The sequence below is a fragment of the Convolutriloba macropyga genome, chromosome 4 (assembly GCF_964194025.1).
Source record: "Convolutriloba macropyga chromosome 4, txConMacr16.3, whole genome shotgun sequence".
NCBI classification, from domain to species: domain Eukaryota; kingdom Metazoa; phylum Xenacoelomorpha; order Acoela; family Convolutidae; genus Convolutriloba; species Convolutriloba macropyga.
In genome coordinates this window covers 38,021,736-38,043,085 of record NC_134471.1, presented here as the reverse complement: position 1 = coordinate 38,043,085, position 21,350 = coordinate 38,021,736, and the positions used below count along the sequence as shown (strand labels likewise).

The following is a 21,350-nucleotide window of genomic DNA, read 5'->3' as shown; positions in this document are numbered from 1 at the left end:
GGCGTTTCAATTTTCGATTTCGTTGCAGTGGCGAACGAAATTTTATCAAAATGTTGTTGGAACCGATCTTCAGAAAATTCTCATGGAGCCTCAAAATGTTTGTAATTAGTTTTTACATTGTCGAGTTGCGAGAAAATTTCTGGTTCAAGAAATGAATCGAGCAAGGTGATCTGAGTGACTGGTGGGTCGAAATACAGACAGTTTGAGAACGCAACAGTGGCGAAAAAATTGTAGTTAGTCTAATCCCGAAGCAGAGTGTCGGCACCGTTGTTATTGCTCCTTCATTAAAGAATCATTGACAGTAACTTGTCAATCAGATAAATTGGATAGGAACAAAAGCACGTCAATCAGATAAAATTGGTTTAAAAAGCGTCTAATTTTCCGCATAATATGCAGAACTTTTTGAAGAGCTGTGATTCAATACATGAGAGAGGCTAAAATGCGATTGTTCTGTTGCAATCCAGCAATAGAATTGTATAGGAGCTCTTTTTCTCGAAGCTGCCTAAGACCTCAAGAGAACAAGAAGGCTCGCTAATGTGCAATTTCAAGTAAAAATTTTGACCCCGCTGATCCACAAATTGTCTCAGTTTTCTACCAAATGAAGCAGAAATAGTCTGTCTTCAAAGAGTTAAACCATATTTTGTTATTTTGACTTTGGTAGATTTTTAAAAGAGGACAGATGTCCATTTAAAAAAGGGTTCATGCCAGTGAGATCAAAATTTAATGGACCCTCGAAAAAACGAAATGACACACATGAAATCAACTTTAACGCAGTTTCTCAATGAGAAGTAATATCAAAAGAACAACTAATTTTACAAAAGAACAAAAATAGAGATCCAAAAATCAACATCTTTCTTTTCAAACTAACAAGTGGCCTCTGTCTATTTTTGGTTAATTTTTAAGTTTTCAATTTAGATTCATAAATGAGCGCATAAGTGAAGAAACTGATGCTCTTAAAGTGAGAATGCAAAATCAGATGAACTTCAAATTGAGGTTACCCAATCTATGTAATGTCGTAAGTCACGATTGAGGTAAGTCATGCTTGTTCTTGGAATTTATCAAACGATTGGCTTAGGAAAGTGTTCATCAATTTGTAGAAACGCGCATATACAAGAATAAACAGGAATAAAAAAGCAAAATAAAGAAAAAATCCTGAATAAAACTCCAATTGCACTGAATAATTTTGGTACTAAGTTTTGGAAAAACAAATACAACATCATACTGAAGTTCAAAAATTAAAGCCGCTAAACACAAGCACAGGTTTTGAATATGATGCGGCTAGGACACCTTGTTAATGAGATTAATTGACGAGTTGACAAAACAATATTCAAGCGTTAAGGTTCTCTTAAGTCTGTTACTTTTTAATCAAAAATTTAGAAATGATTCGTTATCAAATGGACAAATTCAGAAGCTTCAATTACGATGCTTTAGAAAACCACATGGACTTGCCACCAATCAAAATAATTGATAATCCAATTGTAAACAGAAAAATAACCTAATATAGACAAGAACTCAAAAACCAAACAAGTAATGCTTCATTCGACCTATGAATACCTATCAATTTGAATAGAACTTTGGATTAAGATTTGCCTTGTTTTTGACTAAAGATTTGCAATTTTTTGAAAATGAATATAGTGCAGTCCTTGATGCCATTAGCCTTGAAATTCAGCTGGCCATAAGATTCCTTTATGCCACTACTGCAATTAATGGGATCTTTCATTACTCAGACTGTAAAAAAGCAATCAAAAACTATTTGAAACTGGAAAACTTACAAAATCGAGTAATGTAATCTCTTTAATCCTTACAAAATCGAGTAATGTAATCTCTTTAATCAAAAGTTCAGGAACGATTCGTTATCAAATGGATAGATTCAGAATTTTCAGTTACGCCGCTTCAGAAAACCACATGGACTTGTCACCAATCAATTTAATTGATAATCCAATTGTAAACAGAAAAATAATCTAATATAGACAAGAACTCAAAAACAAAACAAACGAATCAAACCAAAACAAAATTATCCAAATTGTCGCGAAATTTTTACCTGTGAATGCCTATCAATTGAAATCAAAATTTGGAGTAAAATATGTCTCATTTTTGACTAAAGATTTGCATTTTTTGAAAAATAAAATAGTCCAGTCATAGAAACTATTAGCTTTGAAGTTCAGCTTGTCATAAGCTTCCTCTATGCCACTACTGAAATTAATGTGATCTTTCATTACTCAGACTGAAACAAAGCAATAGAGAAAAGACTCCAATGCGACCCTCTAGTATTGGGACTTGATAGCAAAGCAAGAAGAAAAATGGAAATTGCCAAGTACTTTTTGAAAAAAGAAAATGTAATGTCAGTCATCGAAATCTTTGGTTACCCGCAGACCTATTCAAGCAACATCATATTAGCACCAATGAGACAAATAGATAGGATTTGCTGGACTCAGTGTTCGCATTTTGTAATTTGAACTTTGACAGATTCTTAAAAAGACGCGTATTCAAAAAGGTTAATACCAGTGAGATTAATGTTTATCGAACTAGAATGCATACTAGAACAAATGGCACAACAGAAGTTAACGACATAGAACGACTCGAATCTGATGCAATTTTGCAATTTGTAAAGACTTTTTTTGCAAAGTAAACAACTAATTATACCAAACATCATCAGATGAGATCCAGAAATGAACTATTCTTTTTTCAAAATAAATTTCAGGCTGCAAAGGATCTGAAGTAATAACTTCATTACTAATCAGCTTGCTTAGCCTCCAAGTAATTTCGATTAAAATCCAAAAGCTCAACTTTGATTTATAATTGAGTTCAGAAGTAAAAAAAATGACCTCGCACTATTTTTTAAATTTGAATTGCGAATGTCACCAGAATTACATTATGGAAAACTAAATCATGACAATAATTTGCTGGTTGACTATTTGGGGGGGGGGATTTTTCCTAATTGGTATTTTTTCGAAACAAAGATTTAATCCATTTGCTCCCAAATGGACAAAAATTTTCATTCGGATATTTTAATTATACCTCCGGAGGAAGGCAGCTGTTTTTTTTCAAAACAGAATAGTTGATATCTTTAATTTTAAGCAACCAAATTTAACCGAAAAACCAAGTATGTGAAAAACCAAATGTGACAAATATTCAACACTGGAATCCTCAAAACCCAAACAATCGTCTCAATTTTCTTCTCCGATAAGCTGTCAGCTGACAAAGAAATTTACTTTTAGTTATGCCTCGTTACAGACTAACAACGACTTTTCCAAATGAGATTGAAGTTCATGACAACAAAATAACAAATCAAAAATGTCAGATCTCTGTTTTGAAAATGTTTTCTTTTGTTCAGCAAAAAAACCATTAGCTTTTAACTCAACTCGTCGTTGATAAGCCTCCTAGAATCCATAAATGAAATCAATGAGATCTTTCGCTACATAAATCGTAACAAAAGAACAGAAAAAACATCTACAGTCAAATTAAATTTAATAAAATTTTACTTAAATATTTTCAAAGCAACCATTTCCATAAAGTTGAAATAACTTTTTTAGGATCAATTAGAACCAGTTAGCACTTCACTCATTCCTGTCAGTAAAGGGATTCGGTTGGAAAACATCATAGAAACAATAAAAAATACATTTACGGAATTTTAAAAAAAAGTCAGTGTAAAGGTCCACAGTCATTTGCAGCCGACAGACCATTTCAGACAACAGCATATAGTCTAAATTAAATCCAAAACCCGTAAGTGTTGAAAGTGGCAGCATACTGTTGTAAGAATATTTAAAAATTAAAAATATTAACAAAATTCAAAAATGTGAAGTGTTCACAAAAATTTTAAACCTCGGTGACACATCGAAAAGGTCAAAATATTGAAAAAGTTTGAAATTTTGATTTCTTATTCTACGCTTGATGGGCTTTCTGATAGCACAACTCTACGAAAAATATATCGATCGGCAAAAATTGACTGAAGAAAAAAAAAGCATCGAGCTTATACTTTTCCCCCACAAGTGGGATCGTACAAGTGTTCAACAGAAGCAAGCTAAACTGATAAAGCTTTAGAGCAATAGTTTGAAGGGCGATTTCTGATGTTCTAATAGTTCTTTCTAAACAATTTGTAGGATTCAATGGAGATACTGGGCAGGCTTTAAGTCAAAAGAATTTAAATTGATTTAAATTGAATTTTTTTTCTTTGTAGGTATTTTAGTTGCCTTCCAAAATGAAGTTCCCCCAATATTAATGATAAAGAATGCCTTAGATTTCCTTACTTTTGCGAGCTTCATGGAGAAAATGCTTGAAATAACAAAAGATGTATGTTCTATGGCGAGAGTTGGACTGTCTTTGACATAATCATTTGAAATCTTTTTATATAGTTTTTACTTAATAAGGAACTCCAATTTGAATCTTGCTGTGTTTATGTTCTAAATATGTAAGAAGGCTATCACATGATTCAAGATACTTCTGAGTTGATGGGAAATTAAAGCTTAGAGTTTTGTTAGGAGAGGGTAGGTATCTGACTAATGTGGTTTTTCTTTTGATTAGCATTAATGAATAATAGTTATACACTAACTTGTCAATCAGATAAATTGGATAGAAACGAAAACACAATCAGATAAAATTGGTTTAAAAAAGCTTCTAATTTTCCGCATAACATACGCTGCCTTAGCTGAGATTCAATCAATGACAGAGGCTAAAATGAGATAGTTTTGTTGCAATTGAGAAATAGAATTGTATTGGAGCTCTTTTTGTTAAATATTTTGAAGCTGTCTAAGACTTCAAGAGAACAAGTAGGATCGCTTATGTGCAATTTCACATAAAATTGAAGCAGAAATAGTCAAATTGAAGCAAATGTTTTTAAATGTTTTTGCAAAAAATAACAGGTTATGGAAGAGTTTAATTATATTTTGTTATTTAAACTTGGGTAGATTTTTAAAAGAAGACAGACGTGTATACAAAAAAAGGGTTAGTGCCAGTGAGATCAGAATTTAATTTTTCACTGGAATGAGTCTGTTTTTTTTTCAGTGAAAAATTAAAATTTGATCGCACTGGAATTCACCGTTTTTTTGTTTAGACGTCTGTCCTCTTAAAAATCTACCAAAGTTCAAATAAAATGATCAAAGTTCGAATAAAATAAAACTCTGTTCCATAATCTGTTATTTTTTAAAACAAAGATTGAAACCATTCGCTGACAAAAAGTTCTATTGGGATATTTCAATTATGCTTCCGTAGAAAGCCATTTGGTTTTGTAGGTAATCAGAATGATTTATTGCTTCAATTGTAAGCAAGCAAGTTTTAAAAAAAAAGAAATGAGTGAAAACCAAATATAGTCAAACTAAAGGAATTTTCCAAAACTTCACGAAGTTAAACGGCCAGAATTTTAATTCCAGGATAAGGTATCAATTGAAAAAGAGTTTTGGACTCAGATTGGCCTCATTACTGACTTTTGGCATCAAAATAACGGACTGTCACATCTCAAAGTTCACTTTTTTGAAAACCTTTTTTTTTGCCCAGAACTAAAAATCATTAGCTATGAACTCAAGTCGTCATTGATAAGCCTCGTTTAATCAGCAAATGAAGTCAATAGGAACTTTCACTAATTGTGACAAATGTACGGAAAAAGCATCTTTTGCCAAAAACTATATTTAAATTTTCACATACAAATAATTTCAAAGATGCCAAGTTCATAAGCTCTAAAATTAGAACCTTATTCGGGAGCAATAAGAAGTCTTTAGCACTTCAATGATACCTGTCAGTAATGGGACCCAGTATGGAAACATCATAAAGAGCGATAAAATACAAAATTTAAAGGAAAGTTTTTGTGTCCATTTCAACAAAGTTATTTGTAGCCCACAGACCAACAGCAGCATATTTTTATAGTCCAAGGTAACAGCTTATTTTCATCAATAAAATAAATGCATGTGAATTAATTAACTTCGCCAGTGTTGAGAGGAAAAACCATAACAATTCAAATGGCGCTAAAAAGTAAAAACGAAAAATCGAAAACCGAAAAATCTAGATCAATATCCCAAACAGTTTTATTCTATGAGGTCACGGTGAGACGAAAAATAGTCTTGATTTGGCTTATGGTTTATTAAAACCCGTAAATGTTAAAATGGTAGAATAATTCCGCAAAATTTATCAAAAATTTAAAAATGAACAAAAACAGTGAGTTGTCAAATATTCATAAAAATTTTAAACCTCCATGGCACTGCTATCGCTCACAACTCTCTACAAAATATATCAAAATATACACAAATAATTAACAGGAACAAGATGAACTGGTAATACATAAGAACAATAGTCCGAAGAGCGATTTTTGTTGTATAAGAGTTTTTTTATAATTATTTGTATGATGCAATGGATATGCTGGACAGGTTTTGAGTCGAAAGAATTGTTCTTAAAATGCTTTAAATTGAGTTTTCTCTTATTTTTCATTGATGGTTTTTAAAGTCCACTTCCAGAATGAAGTTCTTCGAAATTGAGGATAAAGAGTTACGTAGAATTACGTAGTTTCATGCAGCACAAGTTTGAACTAATCGTAGATGTATGTTTTATGGCAAAAGTTGGGCTGTCTTGATATAATTATTTGAAATCTTCATCTATAGAATATTTAGCTAATAAGTAACTCCTATTTGAGTCTAGAACTTACATGTCGTAGTTCTAGGTATGCAAGAAGGCTATCACATGATCCGATGTACTTTAGAGTTGATGTATAAAGTAAAACTTTGTTGTAAAAGAGTTTGACGAGAGGGTAGGTATCTAATAAATGTGGCTTTTCTCCAGACGCAATTTTATACGTCGACATTTTCAACGTCGTAGGCTTCATAAATTGACTGAATTGTGCTATGCAAGTCATCCGCATTACAATTCCTTTATTAGCTTTTCCTGGAACAGAAAAATTGATTATTGGGAAAAGGAAAACACCTTTTTTGTTCATCAAATGTTTTTTTAAAGTTTTTTAATAGCCGCCCTCATCTCCTCAGCCGGCTATTATAGCGCTCCTATTTTTTTACAATTCAAAGAATTTGAATTGTATTGGGGCGCTGTCTTTTTACGACTCGAAGAGGAGTAGTGGAGAAGTCATTTTTTTAAAATCAATTTTTGCTGTGAATTTTCAAGCGGGAAATGAAACGCGTGAAAAAATTTGGAGTGATTTTGGTGCTGAACAAAAGTGAAGAGCGGAGCGAAAAGAGAGTGGTTTTTGTTCACACCTTGTTTTTGAGAGAGCGAGAAATTGATGTGTGAAAAAATTTTTTCTAAGCAATCAAAATTTTTTTTGTTCACGTGCGGCTTTTAAAAGCAGTTTTTTGCAACTTTTGATGGTTATGAGGTTTGATTATGATATTGTATTAGTTTTAGGTTTGTTTTGATAGGAATTGAAGGTTTCAAGTAGTTAATTTGATTTTTAATGCTAATTTGGAGGTTTTTGATCAGTTTTGCTGATTTTATATTTTGCTCAGTTTTGCTGAAATTTAATGATTTTTCACCTGTTTTTTTATTTTACTGCTTTGAGTGGGATTTGAATAGAAGCTTGTTACTGAAGGAATTGTCAGATACCAATTGACTTAAGTTTTGTTGATATAAATCATTTTTTTCTAAGGAAAAATGACCGAAAAATTGAGAAATTTTAAACCATTTTTCTCATTTTTTGCGGTTTTTTTTAATCTTACGTAAGTGTCTTACCCACCCTATTATAACTTGCCCATTGTTTTGCGAGTTTTTCATTGCTCTAATTGCAAAGGAACCTTATTCGGCTTTATGTTTCTTTGTACTATTAAAAAAACTCATTTAGTTTTTATAGTTTTTTTTGTTGAATTTGTTTTTGAATGCCGTTTCTATTCGTTAATTTTTTATGGCATTTGTGGAGGTTTAGGGTTCATAATAGTTGTTTTAATTGTTTAGTGATAAGCATGGGCAATTTTGGATATGAATCTTTTTGTTGAGAAATATGACAAAAAATGGCGAAAATTGGAACTATTTTTCTTATTTTTTTCTTTGCAGTTTTTCGGTTTTTTTTTGTTTTTTGAGACAAGTTTCTTAGACTAATATGACTTGTCTATTGTTTTGCGAGCATCTGGATGCCCTATTGACTGAAAAGAATTTTTCTTTGGATTTATATGCTTTTGTAATATTAAGAAATTTACGTACTTTTTCCAGTTTTTTAGTGCAAGTTGTTTTTAGAGATTTTTTCATAATTTGGCCTCAAGTATTTTTAAAACATTCACTTAAGTGGTTTTAGTAAGTTCTAGTTGTTTTGATGACGTAATTTTGGCAGAGATAGTTATTTCGGGACCTCAAGTTATGACAAATATTGATCAGATTTTTTATCATATTTTAACAGATTTGGTTTTTGTTATTGCATTTTGTTTTATGGTTTAGTGGAGGCAAGTTTTTTCTGATGAGTATTTGGATGGCGGTTAAGTAGATTTTCACTTCGAGTCGTTTCCGGAATTCTTTCGGCTGTTTTTTAAAGATCTTCACACATTTTCATGATTTTTGAAGTAAAATTGGAGTAGTGATTTTGGTCATGCCGAAACAGGAAGTGGAGCGAAAAAGCGAGTGGTTTAGCGGTGTGAAATTTTTCCGCTGTAAACTTAAAGCAGAGTGAGAAAACGGTGTTCGGACAAAAATTCGCTTTCTCGCTAGTGGTTTTTTGTTCACATGCGGCAATTTCACTTTAATTTTTACTGTTTTTTCGATTTTTTTGGATCGGATTTTCTAAATGGTTTTCCCAATCCATTCATAGTCCGTTCTAGGTCTAGTTTTCTGTATAGTCAATGAAAATTCTTTGAATTGTACGTCAGGACTTGTCCTGCTATGTTTTTTACTTCGTCGGATAAAATTTTTCGCTTTACCTCATTTTGCCGCTTTTTCGACATTTTGCGTGAAATCTTTTTGACTTCTCTAGGCTATTTTCACTCTTCTGTCATTCTGCTCAAAGTCCTTTTAAACAGCAGCTGCTCAGCAAAGCAATTCAAAATGACGAGAGTCAATATGAAAAAATCAAAGTCAGAAATAGAAACGGGATAAACCCATAAAGCCCATTTTTAGATGCCCGGTACTTGAACTTTGTTCTCGTAAGTGTTAGTTACTATCTATTATGCTTATAGGTATTGATGCTAGACCCTGTAGCCTCTCTATGAGCGACAGGAGTATGTTCAATTACGAAATGACATCAAAATAAATCGCACTTAAAAATGTTTTTTTTTTATACAAAAATAAATTTTTGTTGATATTTTCTTTTCTTTCAATCCCAATAGAGTTATGGGAATCAACGGCGGCTATTTTCCGGCAATCTGCCGGGTATGTTTTGGTTTTATCTTAAAAATAGCCTTTTCATGTGAATCTTTGTTTGGGCTATGTAGAGGGCCACGTGTTTTCTCTTTTTCTTAGTCACATCGGGTAAATTTCAAACTGATGTGTTGCATTTCATTTTTTCCTAGTTACAATTCTTAATAGCGTGGGACTGAATTTCTTTGATTCTCTTGGTTTCGTTTTAATTCAATGGCTGTAAAAACATATGTTCCGACGCCTTTTATTCAACAAAAACTTCACAATTTTTTTCAATGCTTGAATAGATTTCTTTAAACAGACCCTTTTACAGATCTTTAAATTCAAGAAATCGTCCTTAACCAATTCTCACTTAACTATTACCAATGTTATATCTTAAGTGATTAGGTATCCACAGTTTGTTGGTTCTCTAGAGCATTTTATGTTGCTAACCGGTCCTCAATCTTTAAACATATAGAAACATTAAATTTTAATTGTAAACAAAAAGGAACGGGGAATGCGCGCAGCGCAGCGCAGCGGTCACGTTTCAAGTACACTATTTTCTATAGTATTTATAGTATATATTTAAAAGAGAAATATAATTCACTACCAAAATTATTGTTCCGACCCTCTTGAGGGGGGAGGAACTATGTACTCAAATGGTTTTTTTTTGTTCCGTGAATTTTCGCCGCTCGATATATTCATCGTAGAGTTGAGACTGGTATCATTAGAAAGCTCGTCCAGCGTAGAATATGGAATTAAAAAGATTTTTTTAATTTTCGTTTTCTACAGGGAGTTATCGAGGTTTAAACTTTTGAGAAAAGAAGAGTGAATTCACGTTGTTTTTATTCACATTTTCCGGAATTTTTGCCTAAATTTTCGTCAATTTTGCTAAAATTTGTTATAATTTTTGAGAATAGTGTCGTTGATTTTATTTTTGAAGACGAACAAGCATTGTTGATTGTTTTGATTTAATTTTTTTGGTCAAAAACTCTGGATAAACATTTCAAAATTTAGCCTTTTTCATCAAAAACAGCACGAAATAAGCTACTTTAGTCCATTTTGATTAAATTTGCCGACAGCACACCCCCAAACAACACTCATACAATCTTTGTAGAATCAGAGGGGGGCTATTTCTACTTCAGAGTCCGCTGAAAGTGCACTGTAGTTAAAACTTTGCCGTTTTTTGCTAACTTTACTCGTTGATTATCAAAAATGCAGAATTTATTTTGAGTTTTCAACTAACAAACTATCTATATCTACAACATTCGAAAAATCAGTTGTTCCTAACGGACAATAATTATTAGCAGGGCTAGTTTTGGGCCATTCTTGGACTGTTACAATCCAAAAAAAATCGGGTTGTAATCAGTCGGTTTTTTTTAAGACTTTTTTAATAATAAAGAACAGAACATATCAAATCAAAGCTCAGGAGTGATAGGTCCAGCCAATTCGCTTGCTAATCAGCTCCAAGCTAATGCATTTAGTTTTTTAAGTGAAAGTTTATGGTCGTTTCTTTTTTTAAAAATAATTGACTTTTCAATAAATAATGGCTTAATTAACTTTTCCTCTATTTTTTTTTTTAATTTGTTCAACTTCCAGCTTAGTGTCAGCAAAGAAAGACTGCTTCTTTTTTCTACTGATTTAACATTTATTATCGGTTGCAGTTTTAAGCCTGAAGTTATTGTTTTATGGCTTTGATACTACAAGATATCAGATTTTTGTTTGTTTTGATATTTGCCAGTTTTTCACGTTTTCTAATTTTGTCACATTATCACATTATTGACAGTTCTCATGTCACCTTATTAGCATTCAGAATAAGGCACAATTGAACATATTTAAATCCTGAAAGATATACATCATCGTTTTAACGGCCTCGACGCCTCTTTCTTGAAGAAATCAATTGAATTTTTTAATTTTGTCTCTAACTGTCATTTATATCTATTGTCGTTTCGGTCGTATGAAATTTCTTGTATAGTGATAGCTTTCATTGGCTTTTCATGGAAGAATAGAAGAACCGATATTCTGATATTAGTAGATAGCTGATGGCTTTAATGAATTTGAAAACAATCGTTTTCCAAAATTAAAAAAAAAACTTTTTAACTTCGCAATTTTGTTCTTTGTTTCTTTTTGTTACCTAATCTCGTTAGTTAATTACAGGTCAAATATGATATTATGGGTGTCAACGGAATAAAAGGGATTGGTGTCCCAAAATTTTTTTTTTAAAGAATTTGTTATGACCTTACTGGCTTCGACACCGGTTTTTCACAAAGAAAAAGTAAATTAATTTGATTTTTGTCATATTTGACGTTCTTTTTGTAGATGCAAGAAATATTCTGGATAATTACAGGTCTTTAGGGCTTCCTTTTCATGAATAAACAACCCTATTTAAATAGCTCTTCTTGTAATTAATGCCTTTCATAACATTGAATGTAATTTTGTTTCGAAAAAAAAATTAAAAGTATTACATACTTTAGCACTTCGCTTTTTTGTCTACTTGTTACCTAGTCTTACTAATGAATGGCCACGTACTACATTATAGTTGTTTGAAGAAGGCGCAATCAAATATATTTTGAGTGCCAAAATTTGGCTTGTCGGTTTTGACAGCGTTTTCTGGCAAGTTTCAATTGAAATTTTGTTTGTTCTTTTTAGCCGCTTTAAAAAATGAATAAGGACAGGTCCTAATGCCCTCCTATAGAAGCAGTGGTAATCGTAAATTTGTGGTAATATTAATTTATTCCTAATGGTATTTATTACTTTGAAGTTAACTGTTTCAAAAAAATAAGTTAATTTTTTTACTTTACTGTTTTTGTTCTTTTTTGTATAATTGTTACCAAACCTTTTTATGGACTGGTCGCATATGTTTTCTGGTGATTTATAAGTTATTTATGATTAGTTTTAGGTTTATCTGACGGTATGTTGACTTTGTTATTAAATTTAGTTTTTAAGAGGGACATAGATTTTTTGATGTAATTAATGTTTGTTGTTGTTGTTTGATTTTGCTGTTCGTCTTGACTCGTTTTCTTAATATTGGCATATTACAGCAATCTAATGCATCAATTTTTACTCCACTGAGTTATTTGCTTTGGAGGCTATCTTATCGTTCATACAGAATTTTTTGAAAAGGCTTGGGCTTTTTTGGGATTCGCAAAAAATAATTTTTGGGTTTTTCTATCTGTTCCTCATTTGGTAGACAATTATGCCAAAATTGTGGATGGGCGGGGTCGGAACCTTATGTGCCATCGCGCATTACCGAGCCGCCTTGTTGGGAAAAAGATTTAATTTTTGGAACATATTGGAAATTTTCCAATTTATATTGGACAATTGCTGAGGAGTATTTTTATCCGCTGATTTTCGAACTTCTTTGAAACCCTCCGGATAAGCATTAGGTATAGAAGAGCGATCCATTATTTATATGTTTAACACTCGACCTGCTTGTTCGTCCAGTATATGGATCGGCCAAAAAACCCAAGTCGAGCATATAGTTTCTGCCCCTCTAAAATGGGTGAGAACAATAATGGAACGAAGCCTTTCCTTTAGTGCTAGTTTATAAGGTTCTAAATCAATTGTTAGGCATATTTTCTAATTATCTGTTCTCTTGTATAATTTCTCATATAATTTCAGGGCGAAGCCGACGAAGAGAGGTGTCTACTGGCCCGCAAGGGTAAGAATTTAACTTAAAATTGCCAAAAATGGTTGTAATATTTAATTCTACAGAAATTAATAATAGAAAATGCCAGCTCTGTCTTCAAAAGCTTTTCAAGTTCATTTATTTGTACTTCTTGACCTGGAAACTATGGGTTTAAATAGATGTGATGTTGTATCTAATTAATTAGCATGGTTACATCTGATGTCAGTGTTTTTGATATAAAGGGTAAGATGTTATAAAGATGAGAGGCTTGAGGTAGAATTCAATTGCTATTTAAGGTGGCTCACATATCAGAGAAGACTACAAAGCAGCCGAGTGATAACCACGTGTGGTTATATATGTACGAAGGTGATTCATTGTAAGTGGTCTTTTTATTCTCTGCTAATTAATTGGAAACGATTGGGATCACTACGGTGTGTTTTCTCACAGCAAGATCCTACTACGACTTTAATTAAAAGTCATTTGGCTTCGGGAACGAAAAAGATGAATTTCGAAGAACCGGAAAGCTTTGTACTGTTATTTCAATAACGTTGTATAAAATGTTTCGTGACTGGAAATCAAAAGATGATTTTAAATTAAACAAAAGAAACTGAGCAGTTAAAAACGTTTTTATGTGAAGTCAGTATGAAGAGAAGAAAGATGGCATAAAGCATATAAATAATTGATGCAGTGCAAAAAATCATCGAAGCTTAATTCGATATAAACAGGTTTGTTTAAAAGCCGCTAAGTGATAGTGATGGCATGATTGATCTTCCTCTTTTCTGTCGAACAAACATGTTTCGCTTTTGCCTTAGTGCACATTTTGCGTGATTTTTTTTAACTTTTCTAGGCTAGTTTAATTGTTCTCTGAGTAATTTTAAACATCAGTCGCTCAGCAATGCAGTCTAAAATGAACGGAGTCATAAAAGACAAAATCAAAAATAGAAACTGGATAAACCTTGAAAGCCCAATTTAAGATGCCCGTTAGTAGTATATCGTGAGCAAGAGTGGGGGGGGGGGGGGGGGGTAAAAGGAAGTACCTATGTATTAAGATTAGGTATAGCCCATTTTCCCTCGAATTCCAAGGAAGTACCTCACAGCATGATACCCAAGCTGTTCACACTAAGGGGATTAGCAAGATAATCCTTTAATAATAATTTAGGATGACTCATTTACAGTTACGAACGACTTTTCAAAAACGTACCTCACAGTATGATAACCAAACTGTTCACACAAAGGGGGATTAGCTAGGTAATGTTTTAATATTAAATTAGATAAGATGACTCATTTACACTTATGTACAGCTTACGTGATTTTGAAAAATGTACCTCACAGCATGACACCCAAGCTGTTCACACGAAGGGGATTAGCAAGATAGTGCCTCAACAACAAATTAATAAGGTCATCGACCCCCTACCAAATTACATTTTAATAACGTAAATTTCCAAAGACGTACCTCACAGCATGACACCCAAGCTGTTCACCCGAAGGGGATTAGCAAGAAAGTGACTTCACAACAAATTAATAACGTCATCGATCCCCTACCATATTACATTTTAATAACATAAATTTCCAAAGACGTACCTCACAGCATGACACCCAAGCTGTTCACACGAAGGGCATTAGCAAGATATTACCTAAAGAACAAATTAATAAGGTCATCGACCCCCTACCAAATTACACTTAAATAACGTAAATTTCCAAAGACGTACCTCACAGCATGACACCCAAGCTGTTCACCCGAAGGGGATTAGCAAGAAAGTGACTTCACAACAAATTAATAACGTCATCGATCCCCTACCAAATTATACTTTAATAACGTAAATTTCGAAAGATGTACCTCACAGCATGACACCTAAGCTGTTCACACGAAGGGGATTAGCAAGATAGTGCCTGAACAACAAATTAATAAGGTCATCGACCCCCTACCAAATTACTTTTTAATAACGTAAATTTCCAAAGACGTACCTCACAGCATGACACCCAAGCTGTTCACCCGAAGAAGATTAGCAAGAAAGTGACTTCACAACAAATTAATAACGTCATCGATCCCCTACCATATTACATTTTAATAACATAAATTTCCAAAGACGTACCTCACAGCATGACACCCAAGCTGTTCATACGAAGGGCATTAGCAAGATATTACCTAAAGAACAAATTAATAAGGTCATCGACCCCCTACCAAATTACACTTAAATAACGTAAATTTCCAAAGACGTACCTCACAGCATGACACGCAAGCTGTTCACAGGAAGGGGATTAGCAAGATAGTGCCTTAACAACAAATTAATAAGGTCATCGACCACCTACCAAATTACACTTTAATAACGTAAATTTCGAAAGATGTACCTCACAGCATGACACCCAAGCTGTTCACACGAAGAGGATTAGCAAGATAGTGCCTTTACAACAAATTAATAAGGTCATCGAGCCCTAACAAATTACACTTTAATAACGTAAATTTCCAAAGACGTACCTCACAGCATGAAACCCAAGCTGTTCACACGAAGGGGATTAGCAAGACATTGCCTTAACAAATTAGTAAGGACATTGACCACCTACCAAATTACACTTTAATAACGTAAATTTCCAAAGATGTACCTCACAGCATGACACCCAAGCTGTTCACACAAAGAGGATTAGCAAGATAGTGCCTTTACAACAAATTAATAAGGTCATCGAGCCCTACCAAATTACACTTTAATAACGTAAATTTCCAAAGACGTACCTCACAGCATGAAACCCAAGCTGTTCACACGAAGGGGATTAGCAAGACAGTGCCTTAACAAATTAGTAAGGACATTGACCCCCTACCATATTACAGTTTACTAATGTAAATTTCCAGAGATGTACCTCACAGCGTGACAGCCAAGCTGTTCGCTCGAAGGGGATTAGCAAGACAGTGCCTTAACATCGAATCAGTAAGGTCATTGTCCCCTTACCAAATTGCACTTTACTAACATCTGATTTCAAAGACGTACCTCACAGCATGATACCCAAGCTGTTCACGCGAGGGAGATTAGCAAGATAATCCCTTAATATTAAATTAGTAAGGTCATTTACCCAGTCCCATATTACACTTTAATAATGTAAATTTTTAAAAGTGTACCTCACAGCATGACACCCAAGCTGTTCACACGAGGGGGATTAGCAAGATAGTGCCTTAACAACAAATCAGTAAGGTCATTAACCACTACCATTTTACACTTTAATAATGCAAATTTCCAATAAGGTACCTCACAGCATGACACCGAAGCTGTTCACACGAGGGGGATTAGCAAGACAGGTGGGATAAAAGATGTACCTATCTATAAAGATTACGTATAGCCCATTTTCCCTCATATCCCAAAGACCTACCTCACAGCGTGATACCCACGATGTTCACACGAGGGGGATTAGTCAGATAATCCCTTGATATTAAATTAGTAAAGTAATTTACCTCTTCCCATAAAAGACGTACCTCAGAGCATGATACCCAAGCTGTTCACACAAAAAATATCACATTCTTGCTTAAAATACCCAATTCTTGCCAAAAAAACCCCATCCTCGCTAAAAAGACGCAATTCTTGAAAAAAGAAATTCTTACTAAAAAATTACCAATTCTTGGCAAAAAATACACAATTTTTGCCTAAAAATACCCAATTATTGCCAAAAATGTCCAATTCTTGCCACAAATACCCAATTAATGCTAAAAAAATACCTATTTCTTGAAAAAAAAACAATTCTTGCAGAAAATACCCAAATCTGACGAAATTTTTCGAAAACTTTACCAGAAACTACCCAATACTAAAAAAAAGCCATTTCTTACCAAAAAAATACTTCATTTTTGCCACAAAAACATATTTTCTTACAAGAAACCCAATTCTATTAAAAACTGTCCACTTGCTGCCACTTATAATTACCACAAAGTAGCTAAATATTGTCAAAAATACTCAATTTTTACACGTTTTTTTAGTATTGTCGAAAAACAACCAAATTTTGTAAAGAATAACAAAGTGTTTTCAAATATTTATCGAAAATATATCAAAAATTAGACAACTTAACATCATCATCCGTATTTATTTAATTTCTATCTGACAATCCATTTATTTAGTGATCTTTCAAACATCAATTTTGACATCTTCTATTGTAAAGGCGAATCTTCTCAGGTGATCGATAGAGGTTTTTTGAGTACAACTTCATCGAACTTTTCACTATCGTTAGAAATAAGTCATAAAATGTATCAACTAAATCATAGTACCATAAAAATTACGTCCTACTATCTTCGCAATTACGGACAAATAGATGATTTCATAATTGCATGGGGGCCATTGTCCTCTTTAGAACAAAATTAAGATCAATTACGTCTTAGGATTGGAACATTTACCGAATTACAGAAACCTAGATATTCTATGTGGTCATTGAACTCATGTGAACAAAGTCTATACCATACTACTTACGATATGATGATTCATACTTTATCTAAGCATGCACAACTCACGTGATTGAGGTCTTACTCATAGTACCGTAATAATAACGTCACTATTGCGTCATAATGATGTCATCTTTATCATAGTGTACAAACAAAAGTACAACTCATTTTACTTCTTTTCCTTCTCTTCAACAACTTAACTATAACTAGCTTTTGTTCTTTTCTTGAGACAATTTGAAGCGCTTTTTGTTACCAGCCTAAGTTGACAACTATAAGCCCTTCAGCGAAGATTCTTCATCTCTAGGACCTCTTCCTATTTCCCATTCCAAGTAAGTCTGTTCTGTTATAAAATATGAGAACAAACCATAAAAAGCGAATAAATAGCTATTATAATCATGGTACTCATTCGCAAATAGAATAGGAATGCTTCAGAGAGAAAGATTTAGCGATTATGGTTATAGGGGCAATTTTGCTTTAACTTTAGTGCATTTAGGATTTCAACCGTCTTGAACCAAACAAAGGCTGGAATAATGAATATCAAATCTGTGAAATTGAACGAAAATCTCAAGGTCCACTTCTTCTTCCCCGACTTCAATGATGATGTAGCAATTATAAAAGAGAGAAAAACGTGCTTCGGATGGGTAGCTGATCCTCCATTCTCAATTCCGAGGCAGCTTCTGGTCTTCATTGTTGCTATCGAGAATTTGCCTGAAGCCTCTGTACCATACAAACAGACAACTGTAGACTTTTACAAAAACCACAATGAAAACACAACTTTACAAGTCTCGGACACCATGGAACTAAGCAGATCAGTCCGTGCGCAATTCTGTGATTATGAGTTGTCCTATAAAGCAATACATGAAAATCAACGAGGATTTTTTGAGGAGAGGGAACTTAAATTCCTCGGGTGTGTTTCTGACGAGTATGACGATTTGCCGGAGCAGAAACCTGATCGGGATTGTGACGAGTGGGAAAATGGGTCACTGACAGAGAGTATTATTGCAAGTATAGAAGAAGAGAACGCACTTGGACTCAAGTTTGACAACAAAAAATTTGACAAGGCAGTCCCCTTTTCGTGTTTTTCTACAGAAACTGAACAAGAAACCATGAAAGAAGTACAGGAGACATCAGCGGTTGAAAATACATCACTCGAGTCTGTCAAAACCATCCTCAGTAAAGTAGTCGTTGAATGTGCAGATAATCATTTTTTTTCTCCTGAAGCAACTGAAGCAATATCTGAAAAAACTTCCCTCTGATGTGAGCAACCGGCGTATTGTACACAGACAGTCAAGAGAAGGGCTCTTGTTGTCAATAACCCTGAGAGAGAGGGAAGTAGAAAGTCAGAAGTTTATGAGAACGAAGAAAAAATGAGTCCTCCATCGAGCAAATTGAGACGACATACTGAGTTATATGGTAACTAAACTAGCAATCTGAGAAATTATTCCATTGGCTGATTATTTTTGTTTGCATTTCCTGTATAATTTCAAATCTGATACTAGTATTTTTTGTGATGACTGGTTGACTGATTAATTTGAAATATTGTGTTTCTACACTCAGAAAAGCTGAAGCTCATGTATGCTTTTGAATTAATACTTTGATACTAATATTTAATTGAGTTTTAAAAATGCATTTTCGAAAACAATTTTTATCAAAAGTTCAATTTTGAATTTAAATATTTCTCGACAAATGCTTGCTTTGGAAATATCGTTTTTTTTTTCAAAATTGTGGGTTAATAGTCGTTGCAGAGACTGTGAAGTTGATTGGAAATCGTTGGGATGGAAATGATCTGGTTATCAGACAATGGACCGTAGTCGACATACGACCACAAAATATCTGAAAGGTTCTCATGCGGATAGGTTTTTTTAATAACACGTTTTTCAAGTCCCTGAATGAACTGAAAGACCAGATTTTTGAGGTAGGAGTGAGCAAGACACGTATTGAACATAAAGAACCAATATTTCTTGGGTTCTTTATCCTCCTGTACGCCAAATTTACAATATCGCAACTTAAATACATTTTCTAATCCACTTTCTGCAGTCCAAACAAATATGAGTTGATTGAAATGGATACTGACAGTCTTTGCTTGGCACGTAGTGAGGAAAAATTTGACGAATTCAGTTGACCAGAAATGTATCCATTGTGGTACTGGATGATGCAAAGCAATTGCAGTGATAATTTCGCAGCAGACTTTAGCATCAATTCTTTACCACGAATACTATGCAATAATCATGGAAACTTTGATAAGGGAACACCTGGTTTTTCTAAAGAAGAATTTTTGGTAAAGATTTTTAGATATAGATGCATACATATCATTAATAATAAAATTTACAATTTTTGTGGAAAACCATTTCCATTAGTTTTTTATTGTTTTGAATAAAAATTGTTTTACCAAAGGAAATTTTTTTTAAAAAATGTAAATTTTATAAGGTTTTCAACAAAAAAAATGTAAATTTTGATGTTTTTTATTTTTCTATATTTTACATTTTTCAGTTTTTGAAGTTTTTTTCATGTAAAATTTTCAATTCATTTTTTATTCAAAATTGTTGTTTTACCTAAGAGAATTTTTTCAATTGTTGTCTTTTACATAAGGTTTTAACCAAAAGTAGATAGGTTGTTGTTTTTTTTATTTTTCTATTTTTTCCATTTGTCAGTTTTGGAACTTTTTTCACGTAAATTTTTTAATTCAATTGTTTTTTATTAAAAAATGTTGTTTTACTAAAATAATTTTTTTTTAAAAATGTCGTTTTTAACTTTTAAGGTTTTTAACCAAAAATGTAAATTTGTTTGTTTTTGAATTTTCTATATTTACATTTTAGTTTTAGAATTTTTTTTCATGTAAAATTTTCAAGTTAATTATATTTTTCATTAAAAAGTTGTTTTACTAAAATATTTTTTTTTCAAAAATGCCGCTTTTTACATAAGGTTTTCAACCAAAAATGTATATTTTGTTGTTTTTTATTTTTTTCTATTTTTCCATTTTTCAGTTTCGGAAGTTTTTTTTCATGTAAAGTTTTCAATTTAATTGTTTTTTTTATTAAAAAATGTTGTTTTACTAAAATATTTTTTTTCAGAAATGTCGTTTTTTACAAGATTTTTATCCAAAAATGTAAATTTTGTTGTTTTTTTTCTATTATTACATTTTTTTCAGTTTTTGAAGTTTTTTTCATGTAAAATTTTCAATTTAATTATTTTTTCATTAAAAAATGTTGTTTTATAAAAGTATTTTTTTTCAAAAATGCCATTTTTTTCGTAAATTTTTAACCAAAAATCTATATTTTGCTATTTATTTTTCCATTTTTCTGTTTTGGAAGTTTTTTCATGTAAAATTTTCAATTTAATTGTTTTTTTATTAAAAAATGTTAATTTACCAAAAATAATTTTATTTCAAAATTGTCGTTTTTTACAAGGGTTTAACCAAAAATCTATATCTTTGTTGTTTTTTATTTTTCTATTTTTCCATTTTTCAGTTTTTGAAGTTTTTTCATTTGCAATGAAAAAATCTTCAAAAGCTGAAAAATGGAAAAATAGAAAAATAAAAAACAACAAAAATTTAGATTTTTGGGGAAACCCTTATGTAAAAAAACGACAATTTTGAAAAAAAATTATTTTTGGTAAATTAACATTTTTTAATAAAAAAACAATTAAATTGAAAATTTTACATGAAAAAACTTCCAAAACAGAAAAATGGAAAAATAAATAGCAAAATATAGATTTTTGGTTAAAAATTTACGAAAAAAATGGCATTTTTGAAAAAAAAAATACTTTTATAAAACAACATTTTTTAATGAAAAAATAATTAAATTGAAAATTTTACATGAAAAAAACTTCAAAAACTGAAAAAAATGTAATAATAGAAAAAAAACAACAAAATTTACATTTTTGGATAAAAATCTTGTAAAAAACGACATTTCTGAAAAAAAATATTTTAGTAAAACAACATTTTTTAATAAAAAAAACAATTAAATTGAAAACTTTACATGAAAAAAACTTCCGATACTGAAAAATGGAAAAATAGAAAAAATAAAAAACAACAAAATATACATTTTTGGTTGAAAACCTTAT

General features: G+C 32.1%; 1 protein-coding gene across 1 annotated transcript in view; it reads left to right on the top strand.

The window, feature by feature from the left end:
- Positions 1 to 21,350, top strand: part of LOC142338067 (uncharacterized) — a 92,629-nt gene that overhangs the window by 510 nt on the left and 70,769 nt on the right. The window contains exons 2-4 of the mRNA XM_075387700.1: positions 12,871 to 12,910; positions 13,174 to 13,253; positions 17,959 to 18,466. Of these exons, the coding sequence (XP_075243815.1) occupies positions 12,871 to 12,910; positions 13,174 to 13,253; positions 17,959 to 18,466 (628 nt within the window). The remainder of the gene's footprint in view (positions 1 to 12,870; positions 12,911 to 13,173; positions 13,254 to 17,958; positions 18,467 to 21,350) is intronic.